The 18,036-nt window shown below is 40.1% G+C and overlaps 1 protein-coding gene across 1 annotated transcript; it reads left to right on the top strand.

Moving 5' to 3' along the window:
- The first annotated feature begins 1,899 nt into the window (after positions 1-1,899).
- TMEM9B (TMEM9 domain family member B) lies at positions 1,900-16,595 on the top strand. Its single transcript, XM_045484436.1, has 5 exons — positions 1,900-2,654; positions 4,773-4,864; positions 8,979-9,087; positions 10,965-11,099; positions 15,414-16,595. Exons 1-5 carry the CDS (start codon positions 2,550-2,552, stop codon positions 15,567-15,569), a joined length of 597 nt encoding a protein of 198 aa, XP_045340392.1. The 5' UTR covers positions 1,900-2,549; the 3' UTR covers positions 15,570-16,595.
- The last annotated feature ends 1,441 nt before the right edge of the window (positions 16,596-18,036 follow it).

Below are 18,036 nucleotides of genomic sequence, written 5' to 3'. Positions count from 1 at the left end.
TTCTGGATCCCCACATTTATTGGTTTTTACACTATCCCAGTCTCCAGGTACAAAGATAATAGGCAAAGTCCCTGCCCTCAAAGAGCTTGCAATATTTGAGTGGAGGCTGGGAATATAGAGGCAGATGTGAAAACATAATTTTACCATAATGGGGTAAGTTATAAGGTATTTGCACAAACACAGAAGGGAGTGCACTTAAGTCAGGTAAGTCTCTCTAGCTTAGAAGACCCCTGACCTAAGGGGGAAGTGTTATCTAGGTGTGAGCAGGGCAGAACAAGAGGAACTAACCTCTCTACTTCTTTTGCATCACCTAAAATTACTTTCTTTCCTTTTTTTTTTTTTTTTTTTTGGCGGAGATCTACCTCCCCTAAACCGTTGGCTCCAGATGTGCCAATTCCTCCCAGTCACCTTTCTCTTTACCCAAGCCTGAGTCTTCATTCAGCCTCCAGCCAGGCAACCATCTTACAGTCACTCTTCACTCGTGGTAGCCATATTCCATATTCTACAACAGTGATACCTAACATAAATATTAAATTCTCTACTAGCTACATTTAAGAAGTAAAAAGAAACAAATGAAATTATTTTAATAACATTTTATTTAATCCAATGTATCTGAAATATTTCAACCTTAATATAAAAATATTGATATTTTGGGGGTTTTTTGTATTAAGTCTTTGAAATCCAATGTCTATTCTACACTCAATTCAGACTAGTCACATTTCAAGTGCTCAATTACCACATGTGACTAGTGACTATGTATTGGACAGTGTAACCTTAAAATTCTGCTTCCATGAGTGTACTTGGTATTTCTCCATTAAACAGATGAGGCCTATCAGAGGCATTACTATATATTTATTTTAAGCCTTTGTACTCCCAGTCAAGGGAGAACAATTTTGAAGAAAAGGCCTATGAGGTTTTAGCCAGAGTACTCCCTTTAAATGCCAGACCTAGACAATTAACCCTAAATTGATCCCAAACTTGCTTTTAGCAATCACAGATCCACAATGCTTCACAGGCACTTCTGACCTCAGGTGTCTCCAGGTTGTTCTCTGGCCAACAGACCACCCACAACAAAGACTTGATATTTCACTAATGTGACAGTATCTTCACAGGGCAGCCTGGAGGGACTTTGATGGAAGGTCATCTAGTCCTACCCCTCTGATTCTGGTTGGGACTAGGTGCCATTTGGGATCGAGTGGGGTTAAATATTTGGGGGGCAACATCAGACACCTTGTGTTACATTCTAGCATCAACAATAATCACATGGGAGAAAAATACCGAAAAAATTCTATTAAAATATTTCTGCAAACCAGAAAAACCTGTAAGTTTTGTTTAAAGAAAGAAACATGGGTATCCCATGGGACAATTTGAAATCCACAGATAAAAGTTCAATCTCATACTGAACCAAGAACCAGAGGCTCAGAAAAGGTAAGTGTTTTGCCTAGTCATTCAGCAAATCTGTAGTAGTGGTGATGAATCCTGTATCCTTTCCATTATCCAGCTCCACTCTCCACTAAGTGAAAAATATTTTAATTGGAGACACTGTGCCATCTCCAGGGTTCTAAATTACCTATAGAGGATGACCTGCACTGGAAAGACCGGTCAGCGCTCCCCCAACTCTGACTTAGGGGCCAGTCGCCCTGAATAGGATTGCAGCACCGGGATCCCCCACCTTCTGGAGTCCTGGGCAGACGAGGCCACTAGGGTGGTTCTTTCTCCAACTCCACACCCTGCGGAGCCTGCCCTGGCCTGGCCCACGCCGCGTCGCTGTGGCCCAGTTCCGGCATCAGGGTGAACCTAGACGGTCAGCCCCCAGCGGGAGGCAAGTGGGGAGACCTAAACAGAAGCCAGACCCACGAAAGCAGAGACTTAAAAACCCTGCGGGGAGCGGCGTTCGAGAGGCGCATGGGCGGCAGGTTGGTACCCAAAGTGCCAGAGAGGACCCCAAACCCCTGGTTGAGGGGGTTAGGCTTCCCGGGAAAGGATGGCTCGGCCAGTCAGTCCCATAGCTCCGTTTCCACGCCTGCCACCCGCCCCCCTGCGCCTGCGGGATGGGCCGCCCTCTCAAGCAATCCCTGGGGCTTGGGCTCACTGCAGCCTAGTGTCCGGCAACGAACAGCTCCAGCCTCGCAGGGGTCGCTGGAGGTTCCCATCTCAGCTCCTGGACTTACTGGGGGTCTCCCTGGGCGAGCGGACTTTACAGAGCACTGTCGGTCCACAGCCCCCACTGCTACTGCATCCGAGAAAGGCAGCCTCGCGCCTCAAAGTTCTGCCAGGCCAAGGCTGAGCCCCGGAGGCTCCCCTTTCATTTTCGCGGTCCGAGTGTACGCGGGACAGGCGTCGGCACGGCGCAGCCTCTGGACCCTTAGCACCGGGAACCGCTTCCGGGGCGGAAGCTTTTTGTAGCTGACCCGTCGCGGCCGTGACGCCAAAGCCCAGACGGAAGTGCAGGCGGAGGAGCCGGAGCCGGAGCCCGAGACTGAGCCCCAGCCGGGAGCAGGTCTCGGGGGGCGGGCTCCGGGCTGTGGGAACTGCTGGGCCTGGCAGCGATGGCGACTCTGTGGGGAGGCTTTCTACGGCTTGGCTCCTTGCTCAGCCTTTCCTGCCTGGCGCTCTCAGTACTGCTGCTGGTGCAGCTGTCAGACGCCGCCAAGGTGAGTCTGCCCAGCCTGCGCTCCAGACTGGAGCTCCTCCCCTGCCCCTGGCCTTGCGGAAACTGAATCTGTCAACCTGCTCCCCACCCCACTCCTCTCCCAGCCCTGCCAGCCCGACCCCTGGCTTCACAGCCCTAGCAAACCCCCCACCCAACACCCTACTGCCTGATAGCACTCTCGCCCTCTGGTCCTGATAGTCTGACAGTCACTGCCCCCACTCCCACCCCTAGCCCCGACACTACTCTCCTCTTTCCCGCCTGATACCCCGCCTGCGGCCCCAGCTCCACCCAGCCCTGACAGTGCGCACAGCCTGGAGAGGCAACTCCTCTAGCTCCTAGACACTTCCCTTCCCAGCCCCTACAGCACCCACCTGAAACTTTACAGCCTTTCCATCTCTAAGATCCTTTAACTTTCCACCCTTAATTAAGCTCCAGACAATCTACCGCCGCCCTCTGCCTGCCTCACAGACAGCCCTCTTCCTCACCCTCCCTCTCCATTCCCTAAGCCAAAGTGATAGGAAGCCCCCATGTCACGGAAATCTTCCCTCTTAGGAACTGACTCATTTCAACTCATCCCTGAACGATTCCCTCCCCAGTGTAAGAATTTGCCTTTCCTGGCAGCATTCCTTCCCAATAGGACCTACACAGAGTCTCTCTCACCAGCCTAGTAACCTAATCTAACTCTCTCTAGGATCTCTTGGCCCTTGTTTGCCTTCTCTTTCCCTGATAATTTAGGGGAGAAGGGAGGATCCAAACTGCAGGAGAGGTGGAGTTGTGGCCTTCTCCCCTGCTCCAGTTCTTGGTCCTTCTAGCCTCCTCATGCTGCTCTTTAATCCCCTTCATGCCCCCACCCTCCAGACGTGCTCTGGCCCCATACACACTTGTGTTTCCTCCTTGATGAGCTAGCTCCTTCTTGGAGAAAACAGAAGGAATTCACATTAATGTCATGGGGAAACAATGACATTTGCATTTTTTAAAAATAGGAGATCTAATCTATAATATCTTTAAATATAGGGGCTGGGAAAGATGGGTTACATGCAGACATATCAGGGGGTTTTTAACTGGGAGTTCTTTTTGAAATCTTCCCTACCTCCCACCAGAAACAGGGACAGCAGCTTCTCCTGACTTTCAGAACATTGCTGGCATCCTCTGCATATCTCCTGTGTCACTTTAAGTATTGTATTGTAATCATGTATTTGTTTGTCAGTCTCCATTACTAGGGTGTGTCCTAATAACTGGCAGGAATCTGAATCTACTTCCTTGAGCACAAGTTCTGGTACTGAACAGATGCTCACTAAGTGGTTGCTGAATGAATGAATGCATTGTCAACAGTTCTGCCACACATAGCATCACATATATAGCAACACTGGGCCTTGTCCTCTGGGGACTAATGAGCCGCTGCCTTCTCAGATAAATTCCCTTTTGCTAATGAAGCTTCTCCTACTCCCTGTACTCCTATATTTAGTCACCTCTTTCTCCACCTCTTGCAACTTGCTTATCAGTAGTTATACTCTCTGTCTACCAGAATTGGAAGCAAAGTTTCCTGGGAAAGGTAGACCAAACTGATCTCAGCTAGACTCAGCTACTTCCCTTGTGTACTTCCTTTCTAAATTGTAGCTGAGTGCCTCTAAAACTTCATACCTTGTATAGAGCTCTGGTACAACCCCTTTTATCCATATCAATGCCATTTTACCAGAGGGTGGAAGAATGGTGGATAAAAGAATTGTGACTTGTTTTATAAGTAACATTTAGTTTGATTCTTCCCCATCCTTTTGTAATTGGATTCTTATTTGCAGGCACAGCTGTCTGCTGTGTCTTTTTACTAGCAGGCAGAGGGTGATAACATTAGCACAGTTTGACTGTCGTATGACCTGTAAATTGTAAGTAATAAACCACAGATCATGTACAGGTATTATTTCAAAATAATTTTATGTAATATATAAAGATTCATTAGCATTACCAAAAAGAACCTGACTTTTTAAAAGTTTTATTTCTCAGAATTAATGGTTTTAGAATATTTGACAGGGGATGCTTAGTAAAATGTATATGGTACAGTTTTTTAAAAAATATCGATGCTAACATGTCAACAAGCTATACTAAGTTTCCATTTTGGTTACAGAACTTCGAGGATGTCCGATGTAAATGTATCTGTCCTCCCTATAAAGATAATTCTGGGCATATTTATAATAAGAACATATCCCAAAAAGATTGGTAAGTATTCTAGATTACTGAATTACCTGTCAAATTTCTTTCTATGGGTGTCATTGTTAGCCCAGAATGTTTATCCAATGTATTGTTTCCTTTTTAGGTACAGCTGATCTTTGAACAACGTAGGGCTTAGGTGTGCCGACTCTGGTACAGTCAAAAATATCCCCCAAAACTTAACTACTGATAGCCTACTGTTGACCAGAAGGCTCACCAGTAACATAGTTAATTAACACGTACTTTGTATGTTATATGTATTTTGTGCTTTACTCTTACAATAAAGTAAGCTAGAAAAAGAAAATATTAAGACAGTCATAAGAAAGAGAAAATACATTTACTGTGTCTACTGAAAGAAATTTGTGTATAGTGGACCCATGCAGTTCAAACCCTTATTGTTCAAGGGTCACCTGTATTTCTTTTTAATTGTAAGTGTCAAATTCCACTTCCATTTGAAAAAGTGAGAGTAAGGCTCTGCGTGCTTGATGTAAACTTAAAGGAATATGGCCAAAACACAAAACCCCAAGCAGGGAGCATTTTAAAAGGGATGGAATTGAGTTTGTGGCACCTACCTGCCCATAGCTACCTTCTGGCTATTTTAGTCCTCCCTCTTGGTTTTCAGTGGAAGGTAAGCAAGCCTCATTTATCTGGGTTATAATTTTCACACCTTGTAGGTTTTGATGATATATTGCCAACTACATAGGAGACTATGTTTAGAAGTGTCAAAAGGCTCAGGACGGAATGGGAAGGAGCCGTGTATAGCATAGTTTCCCAGTCGGTATGCCATGGTTTAAGGTGTGTCAAGAACTCCTTCAGCCCTTGGGGTAATCAAGCAGGCCTATGATGACGGGGATCTTGCCTCACTGGTCACCAGTAGCCCCCTCTATTTATGGACCTGACAAATGATAAGTTTTCCGCATATGGCATAAAATGATTGGGAAGCAGTTGTTTTGTAGCAGGATGGATGGGCTCCTTCTCATGAAATTGTGTTATTTTATGGTTTGTAACCATGGTGGAATATTGCTGGGATAGGCTTACAAGAAAAATAGCTCTTTATGCTAGGAACTTTTCACACATACCTGATTTCACAACTAAATATACAGCAAAATTTTTGAAAGCAAAAATTAAGTTCATTTGGTTACAATATTCCAAATTGATTTTGAAAAAGAAAAGGTAGCCTTTGAGCATGTGTATTTTTTCTGATACTGTTGTCTGTTCTTCCCATGATATGCATTTAGGTTCAGTCTGATATTTGATAAGTGTGTTCTTGAAAATTGCTTATGAACTTCCATGCTCCACTTTAAATTGTCTCATATTAGAGGGGCGCCTGGGTGTCTCAGTCGGTTAAGCATCTGACTCTAGATATTGGCGTAGATCATGATCTCATGGTTTGTGAGTTTGAGCCTCACGTTGGGCTCTATGCTGACAGTGCAGATCCTGCTTGAGATTCTCTCTACCTCTCTCTCTCTCTCTCTCTCTCTCTCTACCTCTCTCTCTCTCTCTCTCTCCCTGCCCCTCTCCTACTCATGGCCGTTCACATGCTGTCTCTCAAAAGTAAACAAATAAATGTCTCATATTACAAAGTGATTTAGCTATATTCTTATAGATTTGTATATCATCAAGTTACTTTTATGATATAAGAAAGCTCAAATAAATTACGTTATTCCTATAAATTTTCCAAATACATTAAACACATTTAGGTTAATCTATTATTATTAATAGAATATGATGCCTGTTATTGGAGGGGCAGGTAAACTCACTGTTCAAGTGTTTAGTACTGATCTTTTCACTGACTTTATAATTCCAGGTTCAGACAGAACCATATGCCATTCATCTTTGGGTATTGGTCAAAATAGGGGGCTTTGAAAATAAACAACTGAGAACAAAGCTTGTTTCCGATTTTTCTTCCCTCTCTCCCTTGCTTCCTTCCTGCAGCTCAGCCTTTTACTGAGGATATGTTCTCAGTTATTAACTGGCTTTAAAAGGGTAGGCAGGTTATGATTAACCAGGATGTTATGGCTTTACAAAGCCTCCAATAACTATTTGGTCCTAGGTATAGTTTTACCTTGTGGCTTCCATTTCATCCATTGTTGGCATTAATTCTTTATTGACTTACACTGTCTAACTTAAGAAAAGTTTGAGTTCTCTGGTTTGTGTTTGGGATATGATGTAAGTCCTCCTTTTGGCACTAGGGGGAGGTGTTGCCTCGTTCCCAGAGTGGTTGCGTTCTTTACCTGGGTTCTGTGTTTATCATGACCAGCCACCCAGAACCAACCTTCCTGCTTCCTTTCCCACCCCGCACAACTTTTGCACAATGCTCAATATCTCCTTGTTATTAAACTACATCAGTACTTAAAAAGAAACACTCAGTACTCAACATTTAGATTCTCAAGTAATTCCTGGGTATTGTTATGAAGGCTTCCGAAGCTGAAATAGGAAACTAGGAGATAAGTCTTATTTTCCTGAGGTTTAGAGAAATACAGGGGAGCTGACCCAGGTGGTAGGAGCCCTGGGTTCTATGAAAGTGTTGGGCTAGGATTCTGAGATAGATTACCTTACCATACTACCAGTTGAGGTTTCTTTTTCATTAGTACCTTTGTTAAAATTAAATAACCTGTTAGGGATAACTGATGGAATTTTTATCATTTATGCCATTTTGGGTTTTCTCTCTTATGCCATGGCTTGAGGGAATGGGACACATAAAAAAGTACAGCAAAGGAAAAGCTGTAGCCTAGAGAATTGTGTGCCCCCAAGAAAGATGGGTGGGGTGAGACAGGATGCTATTGTAGAGTTCTTTAGGCAGTCAGAAGTGCCTAAAGAAGAGATGACAAAAGAAAATTGCCCAGCAGCTGGCAGGACAGGAAACTTTTGCCTACTTTTTAAAAAAAAGTTTTTTAATGTTTATTTATTTTTGAGAGCGAGAGACAGAGCACAAGCGGGGGAGGGGCAGAGAGAGAGGGAGACCTAGAATCTGAAGCAGGCTCCCGGCTCTGAGCTGTCAGCAGAGAGCACGACGTGGGGCTTGAACTCACAAGCCACCATGACCTGAGTGGAAGTCGGATACTTAATCAGTTGAGCCACCCAGGTGCCCCTTGCCTACTTTTGCTGAAGGTGAACAGAGTAGTAGGCTCTTAATAGCTGGGAAGAGTAATAATTTAATTATTTCCTAGAATTCACAGATTTCTGGGAAAAGATTTTTTTGATAGAATTTCTTTTTTCATAAGTGGCCTGGAAAATGGGGGGAAAATAAAGAATATCCAACAACAAAAATATTCAGCCTTTTATTATTTTTTATATACTTCTTCTGGGTAATCAGTTTGCACTTTTAAATATTTTTGTTGTCCTAAGCCTATTTTCCCATGCTTTTTCAATAGACCTTTGCTCATTAAGAAAAGTAATTGTTTTTTACTGTGCCTTTGAGTGTTCAGAGTTTCAGAATTTACCAACTGTTAAGTGTGATTAGCCATTCAGATACCACACTGTGGCAGTTAAGACTAAATTCATTCATAAAAGAGATATCTCATATTTGAACAATGCCCCAAGATACTTTAAATCATTTAAAGCAGTTTTTCTTGGTAACTGTACAAGTCTAAATATAACTTGATATGCTAAGTAATTTTCAATGCCTTTTGGGATTTTTAACTGTTAACAGCAGCACTTTTTTTTTAACTTCTTTTTTTAATGTTTATTTATTTTTGAGAGAGAGAGAGAGAGACAAAGCATGAGTGGGGGAGGGGCAGAGAGAGAGGGAGACAAGAATCTGAAGCAGGCTCCAGGCTCCGAGCTGTCAGCACAGAGCTCGATGCGGGGCTCGAACCCACAGACCGCGAGATCATGACCTGAGCCAAAGTCGGATGCTCAACCGACTGAGCCACCCAGGCGCTCCAACAAGCAGCACTTTTGAAAATAGCTACTTGATATATGTCTTTATGATTCTTAGACTGTTAAATCTCACTAAATTGCTAATATTGAGAAAGCAAATGATTTCACTTCCCTTATTAGTTGTTCCTTAAATTCTGTAATTGGGTAAGGTCAGTGATTATTCTGGATTTCAGGAAAGTTTTGATCAGTACAAGTAGAACATCCAGGTAGCCTGATGCAGTATTTATCTTTGTTTTTTCAGCGATTGCCTTCATGTTGTGGATCCCATGCCCGTGCGCGGGCCTGATGTAGAAGCATACTGTCTACGCTGTGAATGCAAGTACGAGGAAAGAAGCTCTGTTACGATCAAGGTAAAAAAAAAAAAAAAAATTCATCTTTTTTGCTTCTGGAATAGTTCTTCATGGTATCTAGACAAGTAAGAAAATTTTGGACATCTGGATTCTATTTTAGTCACTCAAGTACTGTTCTTCTCTCCCCTCCTCACCACCCGCGAACACTTTTCCTTCCTCACCCTCAATATCAACCCCAGAGAACAGTGGGCCTGCTCTCTGCCCACCTCATTGAGATACTTTGTGGGTTTATTAGGACACATTACATAGGTGTGATATGAAATGGCACAAAAATGCCCTACATGTATATCCCAAAACATATCCTGGCTTTTTTGTGGGCCATGTTTGCCAGAAGCTAGTAAAAGCACAGCATGACTAGGCCCTCTTCTTCCTGCCTTCTCAACCCTTAGGGAAAAAAATTGTATAAATAGACTACTTTGTTCTAGAAATAACACTTCTGGATTCTAAGATTTCCTTTCTTTATTTCTTATAGGAAATAGAATATAGGTCACTCTCCTCACCATTTGGACCTCTAATGAAATTAAATTACTTTATTATGGTGGCTAACAGTTCTCCTCCCCAATTTTTTACATGGAACTTCCTATTCATTTTCCCTGAGAAAAGACTTCATGAAGAATCTGGGGTGGTCAGTGTAACAATTACAAAGATTTCTGTGGGAGAGTTTCTGTTCCAGCAGGATGCTATCCAGTAGAGAAATCCTCACTGTACGTTTTTATTTTTCAACTAAATTTTTGATGTGTAATTACACATGAGTGACCCTGAAAGTCACTCACTGTAAGTGTATAATTGAATAAATTTGGGGAAATTTAAAACAAAAAAAATTTTTAGATTTAGTGTTACAACATTCCCATCACCCCAAAAAGATCCCTCATGCCTATTTACAGTTAATCTTATTCCCACACCTTAGCCCTTGACAATCACTATTCTGCTTTGTGTGTCTACAGATCTGGATATTTCATATGAATAGAATCATACAATATGTGGTCTTCTGTGGCTGGTTTCTTTCACTTAGTATGTTTTTAAGGTTTATCCATGTTCTAGCACGTTATCAGTATTTAATTCCTTTTTTTTTACTGAATAGCATTTTAGTATATGAATATACCACACTTTCATTATCCATTCATTAGTTGATAGACATTTGAGTTATTTCCACATTTTGATTATTATGAATAAATAATAAATATCTGTCATAAATATCTGTGCACATGTCTTTGTGTGAATATATGTTTTCCTCTCAGGTAGATTCCTTAGAGAGATAAGTTCATTTTAACTTTTAAGAGACTGCTGGAATGTTTTCCAAAGTGGTTGTACCATTTTACATTCCCACCAGCAATGTATGAGGGTTCATGTTTTCCACATTCTTGCTAACATTTGGCACTGTCTATCTTTAATTATAGCCATTCCAGAGGCTGTACTTTTTGACAGCATACAAATTAAGATGTCAGGGAAATCACTGACCTGAAGTGTATTTTTGTATATCTAAATTGATCTAAAAGAGTATTCTGTTGAAATTCATCTGAATTACATTTTTTGTAAGGGTTCCTTTAAGTTGTCTTAACACAGTGCTGCTGAATCTAGGATACCATCTTCAGGTGCAAAAAGCAAACTGTGTGCTAGCAGCTTTGACATGATTATCAGTAGGTGAAGACGGAGTTTTGAAAACTTGCAAAAAGATCTCAAAGACAACATGCTTACTTTCCTTGTTCTATTTAAATAATACTTTGGTGAAGAGTTGAGTTTGTTTATGTTGGAATCTGGTTTGTATCAGAATCCTATATGCTTTGCTGAAAAATCAGTCTTCACTGTGGTGTCATTATTACACAAAATTCTGATTTCTTGGCTTGAATAGAGATTAACTTATTTTCAATTTCCTTCAGGTTACCATTATAATTTATCTCTCCATTTTGGGCCTTCTACTTCTGTACATGGTATATCTTACCCTTGTTGAGCCCATACTGAAGAGACGCCTGTTTGGACACTCACAATTGATACAGAGCGATGATGATGTTGGGGTAAGTACTTGGCTTGCCCTAGCTGTGAGGCCAGTCTCTGTCCTCATCTGATACAAAGAGCAAGTGAAAAATGGTCGCATATAGATGTTCATGTGCTGGAGCAGATGCTCAAATAGAGAAGCTAAGGACTGGTCTGATTGTAGTATATGTCTCTTCATGAGGAAATTGCTCTGTAAAGCCATCAATATGGTAGTTTAAACTTGGTGAGTGTGCTGCGCAAGGCTTTGCCCTTTAGTATCAAGGGCACAATCTTCATTGCCTTTCCCTGTTTACACTGAGAAAAGCTTCTGAGATAGATTTCTCCCCAAGCTCCTGCCTGAATACCTTTCCTGTCAGCATGACCAAATATATTAGAAGGCAGAGGCTTTAGTGAAGGGAAGCATGAATGAAGACAATGTTCTTTTCTTAATGAGGTACAGCTTGATAACCTGCTGATGTTTTATATTTCTTTTTCCCTCCTTCTAAAAAAAAAATCTCTGATCTTTGAAGGAAAATAAAACTATCATTCTCAATTCTCTTCCTGTCTTCAAAACACATTTATATTTGTACATATACTTGGTATAATGTGTGTAAATTAGTTTGTGGTCTCCTTTTTATGTTAACATTACTTCATTCACAAATGTCTAGTAATGAACATACTCCACAGACTTGTTATTTATTCAGTATAACTTAGAGAATTATATTGTTTTGTTATTATCCTATTTGGGCCTCTTTCCAAATTTTCTACTATTTCATTCTTCTATATGTACATATTTTCAGAAATTACTTTTATTTTGGATTACTCTATTGGCCTATGTTCCTTAAAATGGGTAAAATTCAACAGTTTCAAGAGCCAATCCCAAAAGCTTAAGCCAGCGTGAGCCCTTGCCAACCATAGTCAGAAGTCCTTTTACTCTGGAATGGCTTGTGGACTTATTGCTAAAAGATGGGAAGAGGATATCCTGACTAGATGGCTTGAGTTATAACTACAAACAGAGCCTACTTTTCAATGAATACATTGTTATCATATGAATATCAATTATGAATGCTTAACTGATTTGGGCAAGATTTCATTTATGTTTTGTCAAGAACTTTCATAGAAACACCTCTGCCTCTTTTTTCCTTGCTTCCTTATTAATTCAACCAATACATAATGAGTAACTTTTCTGTATCAGGTCCTCTGCTAGGGACTAGGAATAAAGAGATGAATGAAACAGAGACAGACACATAAAAGAAATGACTAATTACAGTACGTTTCCACCTTTTATTTTTAAACATGTAACAAACGCCTATTTATTTTGTAAGAATTCAAGGCAGGGAGTGATAGGCTGGGAGAAAGGTCGAGACTGGAGATCTGATGTGGTCAAAAACTAGGCATACGGGGCTAACGGGACAAGAGAGCTAGAAGCACAGGAGGTTGTATACCAGAAGCATTAGAGTCTCAAATACTGTTCCCATGTTACTTTTCATTCACGTATGACAGATTTTCTCCACCTCAACAGTATTGACATTTTGGGTTGGATAATTCTTTGTTGTGGGGTATTCTCCCGTCCATTGTAAGGTACTAGCCGCGTCCTTGACCTCTGCCCCCTAGATGCCAGTAGCACCCTTTATCCCAATCATGATAATCAGAAATGTCCACGGATATTGGCAAATGTTCCTGGGGGGCAAAACACTCCCAGTTGGGAACTAACATGAAAATGTTATGTATTAAAGGCCACATAAACCATTTCATAATAGGCACCCAGATAGAAAGTCTGACTTAAAACTATATTCTTTGCAGTATAAAATATCTGGCTCCTGATTTTAGAAATAATGTAACACACATAGAACATACAAGAAGTGGATGCACAAATGCGTAGAAGAAAACATGTAGGAAAGTCATGTGATTGGTAGGGTAATGTGCTTAATAACCATTTTGTTCACCAGTGATTGATTCTGTGCATATGTTAACTGAAAACATGTTCTCTGAGATGTCTGGCTGACTCTTGGATATCTATTGACTTGATTCTGGGCAGAGAGAAAGGTTTTCTAACCTCCAGCTGTGAATTTATGGTAACAACTCTGTACAAAAAGAAGCTAAATTTAAATTCCTACAATTGTTGCTTATCTATCATGAGGGTTCTTTACTATTTATATGCTTTTAAAAATGCTTTATTAAATTCTGTTAAATTCTTTTATTTTTTCCATTTTTGTTCACTGTAGAGCATTTTAAATCAAGTGAGAATTAGTACAAATAGTTAAGAAGCTCATTGCAAGTAGTCACAATATTTATCGTATCCTGTATCCATGACACATCATTGCTGTTATCAAAGCATTGCATTAAAACATGTTTTGTATTTATTGTAATTTTATCAGGTGTAAAAAGAACAAACATATAAAAGGGGTAAATCTCTATTTGCATTCTCCCAGCATCCATGACCATGAGCAGCTAGTTCAATCTTGTTCTGATAGGTGGAGAACAGACCAGAAGGATTAACTGGTTTGTTTAGTCCTTTAAATTTGTCCCTTAGAAAGGTTTTTCTCCCCCTACCTTGAAGGGTAGATAACAGGACTATGAAATTGAGAGCTGCTCTGCTGATAAAGTATATCCTTCTTCCCACTCTTGTTTATGTCAAAACAAACCAATGGTAATACTATTTTATATACAAGTTCGTTGAAGCACCATATTCCCATAGAGTCATTTTAATCTACTTGGACAAAATCAGTGTGTAGAGATGTTGTAACACCAAGTCAAGGTTAGGTGAGGTAAGCCTTGTGTTTGCTTGTTAGATGACCTCGGGTCAGTGTATTTCAAGTAATCAAACAACTTCAGCCTTCCTCTTTCCTGACCTTTTTTCTTAAATCTTTGAAACATTTTGAACTTTATGGAATATGTTTTTATTATTTTCATTTGTAAGGTTAAAAATTTTTTAAAGGGGCAGGGGGCCTGCCTTTTGCCTTTGTTGTAACAAGCTGGTACCTAAAGTAAGTGAAAAGTTGAGGCGGTTATGGCAGAGAAGGCAGGGAAAAAGATTCCTTATAGAAAACTCTTTGATGTATTTGAAATGTAGACATTGTGTAAGTGTCTTTCTATAAAAAGAAGACCAGGTGTTATAACTCCACATAGTGAAAGTTGTATATATAGTTAATGTGGTTATGGATAGCTTTCTATAGACGTGCTGACTCCCGCCCTGGATATATAATGGAGCTTTTGCAAACGTGCACAGCAAAACAATATTTCTTTGAGGCAAGGTTTAATGAGAGAGGTACAACTTGTGACTTGGATCCTATGTTGGAACATTTAGAAGCTTTGCTAACACAGGGTTCAGGAAGAAGATCAAGGAAAAGGCAAACAAAAGCAATGAACTAGTATTGAATGCTTTTTGTCATTTAGGCAGCTGTGTTTATATCAAATCCATAGATAGATTAGCATAGTGATTTCCTGTGTAATGACTACAAACATCAGTGGCATTGGTTTACTTTCACCAGGATAGCTTGGTTTTCTACACAGGTACCTGAGTAACCCTTCAGTAGCTTCTTTCCAAAAGCAGCAACTAACATGGAAGCCCCTGAGTGCCCAGTAGTGAAAGATTCAAGTACTTATCAAATAAAAAGGCTGAAGTAATAATTCCTGCTGTCCTTGGTAATAGATGGTAATTGTAGCACTTGAGCTATGTCTCTTTTCCTTACAGACTCGGGGAGGGGGAATGAAAAGAATTTTGGAAACCAGTCCATTTAGTGTATGTGTTAAAGATGCAGGGAAATATTAAAACCAGCCAAGATAAGATCCTGTCAACTCCTCTCCCAAGGATGAATGTGGCCCCAAGCTGGCAAGTTAACAATTCTAATGTAATGGGAGTCGGGAAATTAAATGACAAGTCTTTCCTCTGCAAGATTAGCTATATAGTATTGAATAAAACAGGGAGAAGTCCTGCTTTTCATATCTGTAACGGGTAGCTATTAATGTGGAAATGGATTTTCTTTCCCCTACTTGTCAGGGAAAGCTTGTCTTTAACATAAATGACCACTGTCTGTCTTGGTCCCTGCTTCTTCTGGGAAATGTCTTTGGAAATGGTGACTCAAGGAAACATTTCACAAATACCTCCTCATCACTCATACTACTTGAACCACCTATTACTGTAGTTGAGTTCATCCTGCTTCTGGCACTTGGGTGCCTAGGAGTGCTTGGTCAAAGAGATGGTCTGTTGTTTATAAAGTCCAGCTGCTCCTATCTCTGTGGCTGGATAATAGCAGTTGTGTGTGTGTGTGTGTGTGTGTGTGTGTGTGTGTGTGTGTGTGTGTGTTTCACACTAACATGCCATCTCTGATGTTCTCCATTCCTGGACTTTTCAGGATCACCAGCCTTTTGCAAATGCCCATGATGTGCTAGCCCGCTCCCGCAGTCGAGCCAATGTGCTGAATAAGGTAGAGTATGCCCAGCAGCGCTGGAAGCTTCAAGTTCAAGAGCAGCGAAAATCCGTCTTTGACCGTCATGTTGTCCTCAGCTAATTGGAAATCATACTGCAGGTGATTAGAAAGAAATAAGGCAGACAACTGAAAAAAAAATTGACTGAGTATTCCTGGGTTTTGTTTTAATACCCTGTTGATTTCACCAACTCTTGCTGGGAAATTCAGCATTGGAAACAAAAATGTGCTTGGTATTTTCTTTTCTTGTTAAGGTATTAATACAGACATTTTTAAAAGCACACACCTCAAAGTCAACCAATAAACCTTTTTCCTATTTGTGACTTTTACTAATAAAAAATAAGTCTGCCTGTAAATTATCTTGAAGTCCTTTACCTGGAACAAACACTGTCTTTTTCACCACACAGTTTTAACTTGGTTTTCAAGATAATTTTCAGGTGTTGTTTTGTTTTGTTCTGTTTTGTTTTTCTGGCAGGGGCGGGGAGGGTTGTGTGGGAAGTGGTTAGCTTAACTTTTCTCAAGTCACTTTACTAAACACACTTTTGTAAATAGACTTAACATTCTATTTTCAAGTTTCATTTATATTTTGCAGTGTAGCCAGCCTCATCAAAGCCCTGAATTACCCATTTGAATTTTGCACTGACTATATTATCTAGGTATCTGGTTCGCCTGTGGCTGCACTTCATGGTAAAGTGGATCTGAAATACCTGGTGGCTCTTCATAAAATGCAGGTTTTCCTCATGTACTGTGATGTCCGATGCAATGCATCCTAGGACAAACTAGCAATTTGCTAGTTTACTCTAATGACTAAACATAGTCTGGTGTGTGTGGTCTTTCTCATCTTCTTCTAGTATCTTTAAGGATGAATCCTAAGAACTTGGACACTTGCAATAAAGGAATTTTCTTTTACCCCAAGCCTCTCTGGATTGGTGACATACACACCTTTGTCAACATTTCCGGTCAGGTGGAGAGGCAGCTGTTTGAGCTCTAGTGTGTTCTGGGGTTCTGGGGGCCTCCTTTTGAAACGTGTAACAGTTATTGGATAACTGGCTTTTTTCTTTGGACGTCCTCTTTGGAATGTAACAATAAAAATAATTTTTGAAACACTTACCAGTATATCTATGTCTCCTAACTTTTCTCTCCTCCTTCATTTGCTGCATAATACATTCAAAGATACAAAGACATTTGGTATCATGTTATGAGACTACTGTTTTGTGACAGTTTAATTATAAAATATTGGTACTAAATTGTGTGTGTGTGTGGAGAAAAAGGGAGAAAGAGAAAATGTATGGGTACTTTGATGTGGCCCTGAAAGTATACAAATATTATTTTGACAAATTGAGAGATTAAAATTCATGAAAAAAAAAAAACACATGAAGGAGTGCTTGTTCTAAGAAATTCTTGGCAAAAATGATAATTAAATTACATTAAATTAATAAGGCCAAGGTTTTAGGAGCTCTTAATGGGTTTTTTGGCTAGTCAAAAACGTTTTTTTTTTTGAACCTACGAACCTAACCTAAACTTATTGATTTTATTGTTAGTATTAAAAGATGTAGTAAGTTCAACTACAACCAAGTGGAATTTACCTCATGTATGCAAGTCTGATTGAACATTGAAAAATCAACAAAATCTATCACAGCAACAGGCTAAAGAAAAATGACATGATCCTATCAATAGATGCAGAAAAAGCATCTGACACAATTCAAAACCCATTTATGATAAAAACTCTTGGTAAACTAGGAATAGAGGAGAAATCCTTCAACTTTATAAAGAACGTCTACAGAAACCTATAGCTAACATCACACTTCATAGAATCCAGAAGATTTCCTATTAACCAGGGACAAGGCAAGGATACCATATCTTCTCATCACTTCCTTTTCAACATCATACTGCAAATTCTAGCTAATGCAATAACAAGAAAAGAAAAGTTCTACGGATTGGGAAGGAAGAAATAAAACAGCTTAGATGATATGATTGCTTACAAAATCCAAAAGAATTAGCAAAACAAAATCCCCAAACTCCTGGAACTAGGTGATCTATACAAAGGTTGCAAGATAGAAGGTTAATATACACAGGTCAATTGCTTTCATATATACTATCTAAAGTGAAATTGAAAACAATACAGAGGCACCTGGGTGGCTCAGTTGGTTAAGCGGCTGCCTCTTCATTTCGGCTCAGGTCATGATCTCACAGTTCATGAGACCAAGCCCCACATTGGGCTCTATGAAAACAGCACGGATCTTGCTTGGGATTCTCTCCTTTATTCTCTCTCTGCCCCTCCCCTGCTGCTGTTCTCTCTCTCACTCTCAAAATAAATAAACATAAAAAAATACAATATAATTTACATTAGTACCCCCCAAAATGAAGTAGGTATAAATATAACCAAATATGTACAAAATATACATGAGGAAAAACTACAAAACTAATGAAAGAGATCGAAGAACTAAATAAATGGAAAGATATTCCATATCCATGGATAGGACAACTCAATATTGATTGACAAGATGTCAGTTTTTCCTAATGATCTATAGATTCAACACAATCCCAGCCA

Source organism: Leopardus geoffroyi, chromosome D1 (genome assembly GCF_018350155.1).
Source record: "Leopardus geoffroyi isolate Oge1 chromosome D1, O.geoffroyi_Oge1_pat1.0, whole genome shotgun sequence".
Taxonomy (NCBI): domain Eukaryota; kingdom Metazoa; phylum Chordata; class Mammalia; order Carnivora; family Felidae; genus Leopardus; species Leopardus geoffroyi.
Note: the sequence above shows the minus strand (reverse complement) of the source record. Positions and strands in the feature narration are given on the sequence as shown.

Coding starts and splice junctions, on each gene's coding strand:
- TMEM9B (XM_045484436.1), top strand. CDS start 2,550: ATGGCGACTCTGTGGGGAGGCTTTCTACGGCTTGGCTCCTTGCTCAGC. Junction 2,655..4,772: donor AGCTGTCAGACGCCGCCAAG/GTGAGTCTGCCC, acceptor TTTTGGTTACAG/AACTTCGAGGATGTCCGATG. Junction 9,088..10,964: donor GAAGCTCTGTTACGATCAAG/GTAAAAAAAAAA, acceptor AATTTCCTTCAG/GTTACCATTATAATTTATCT.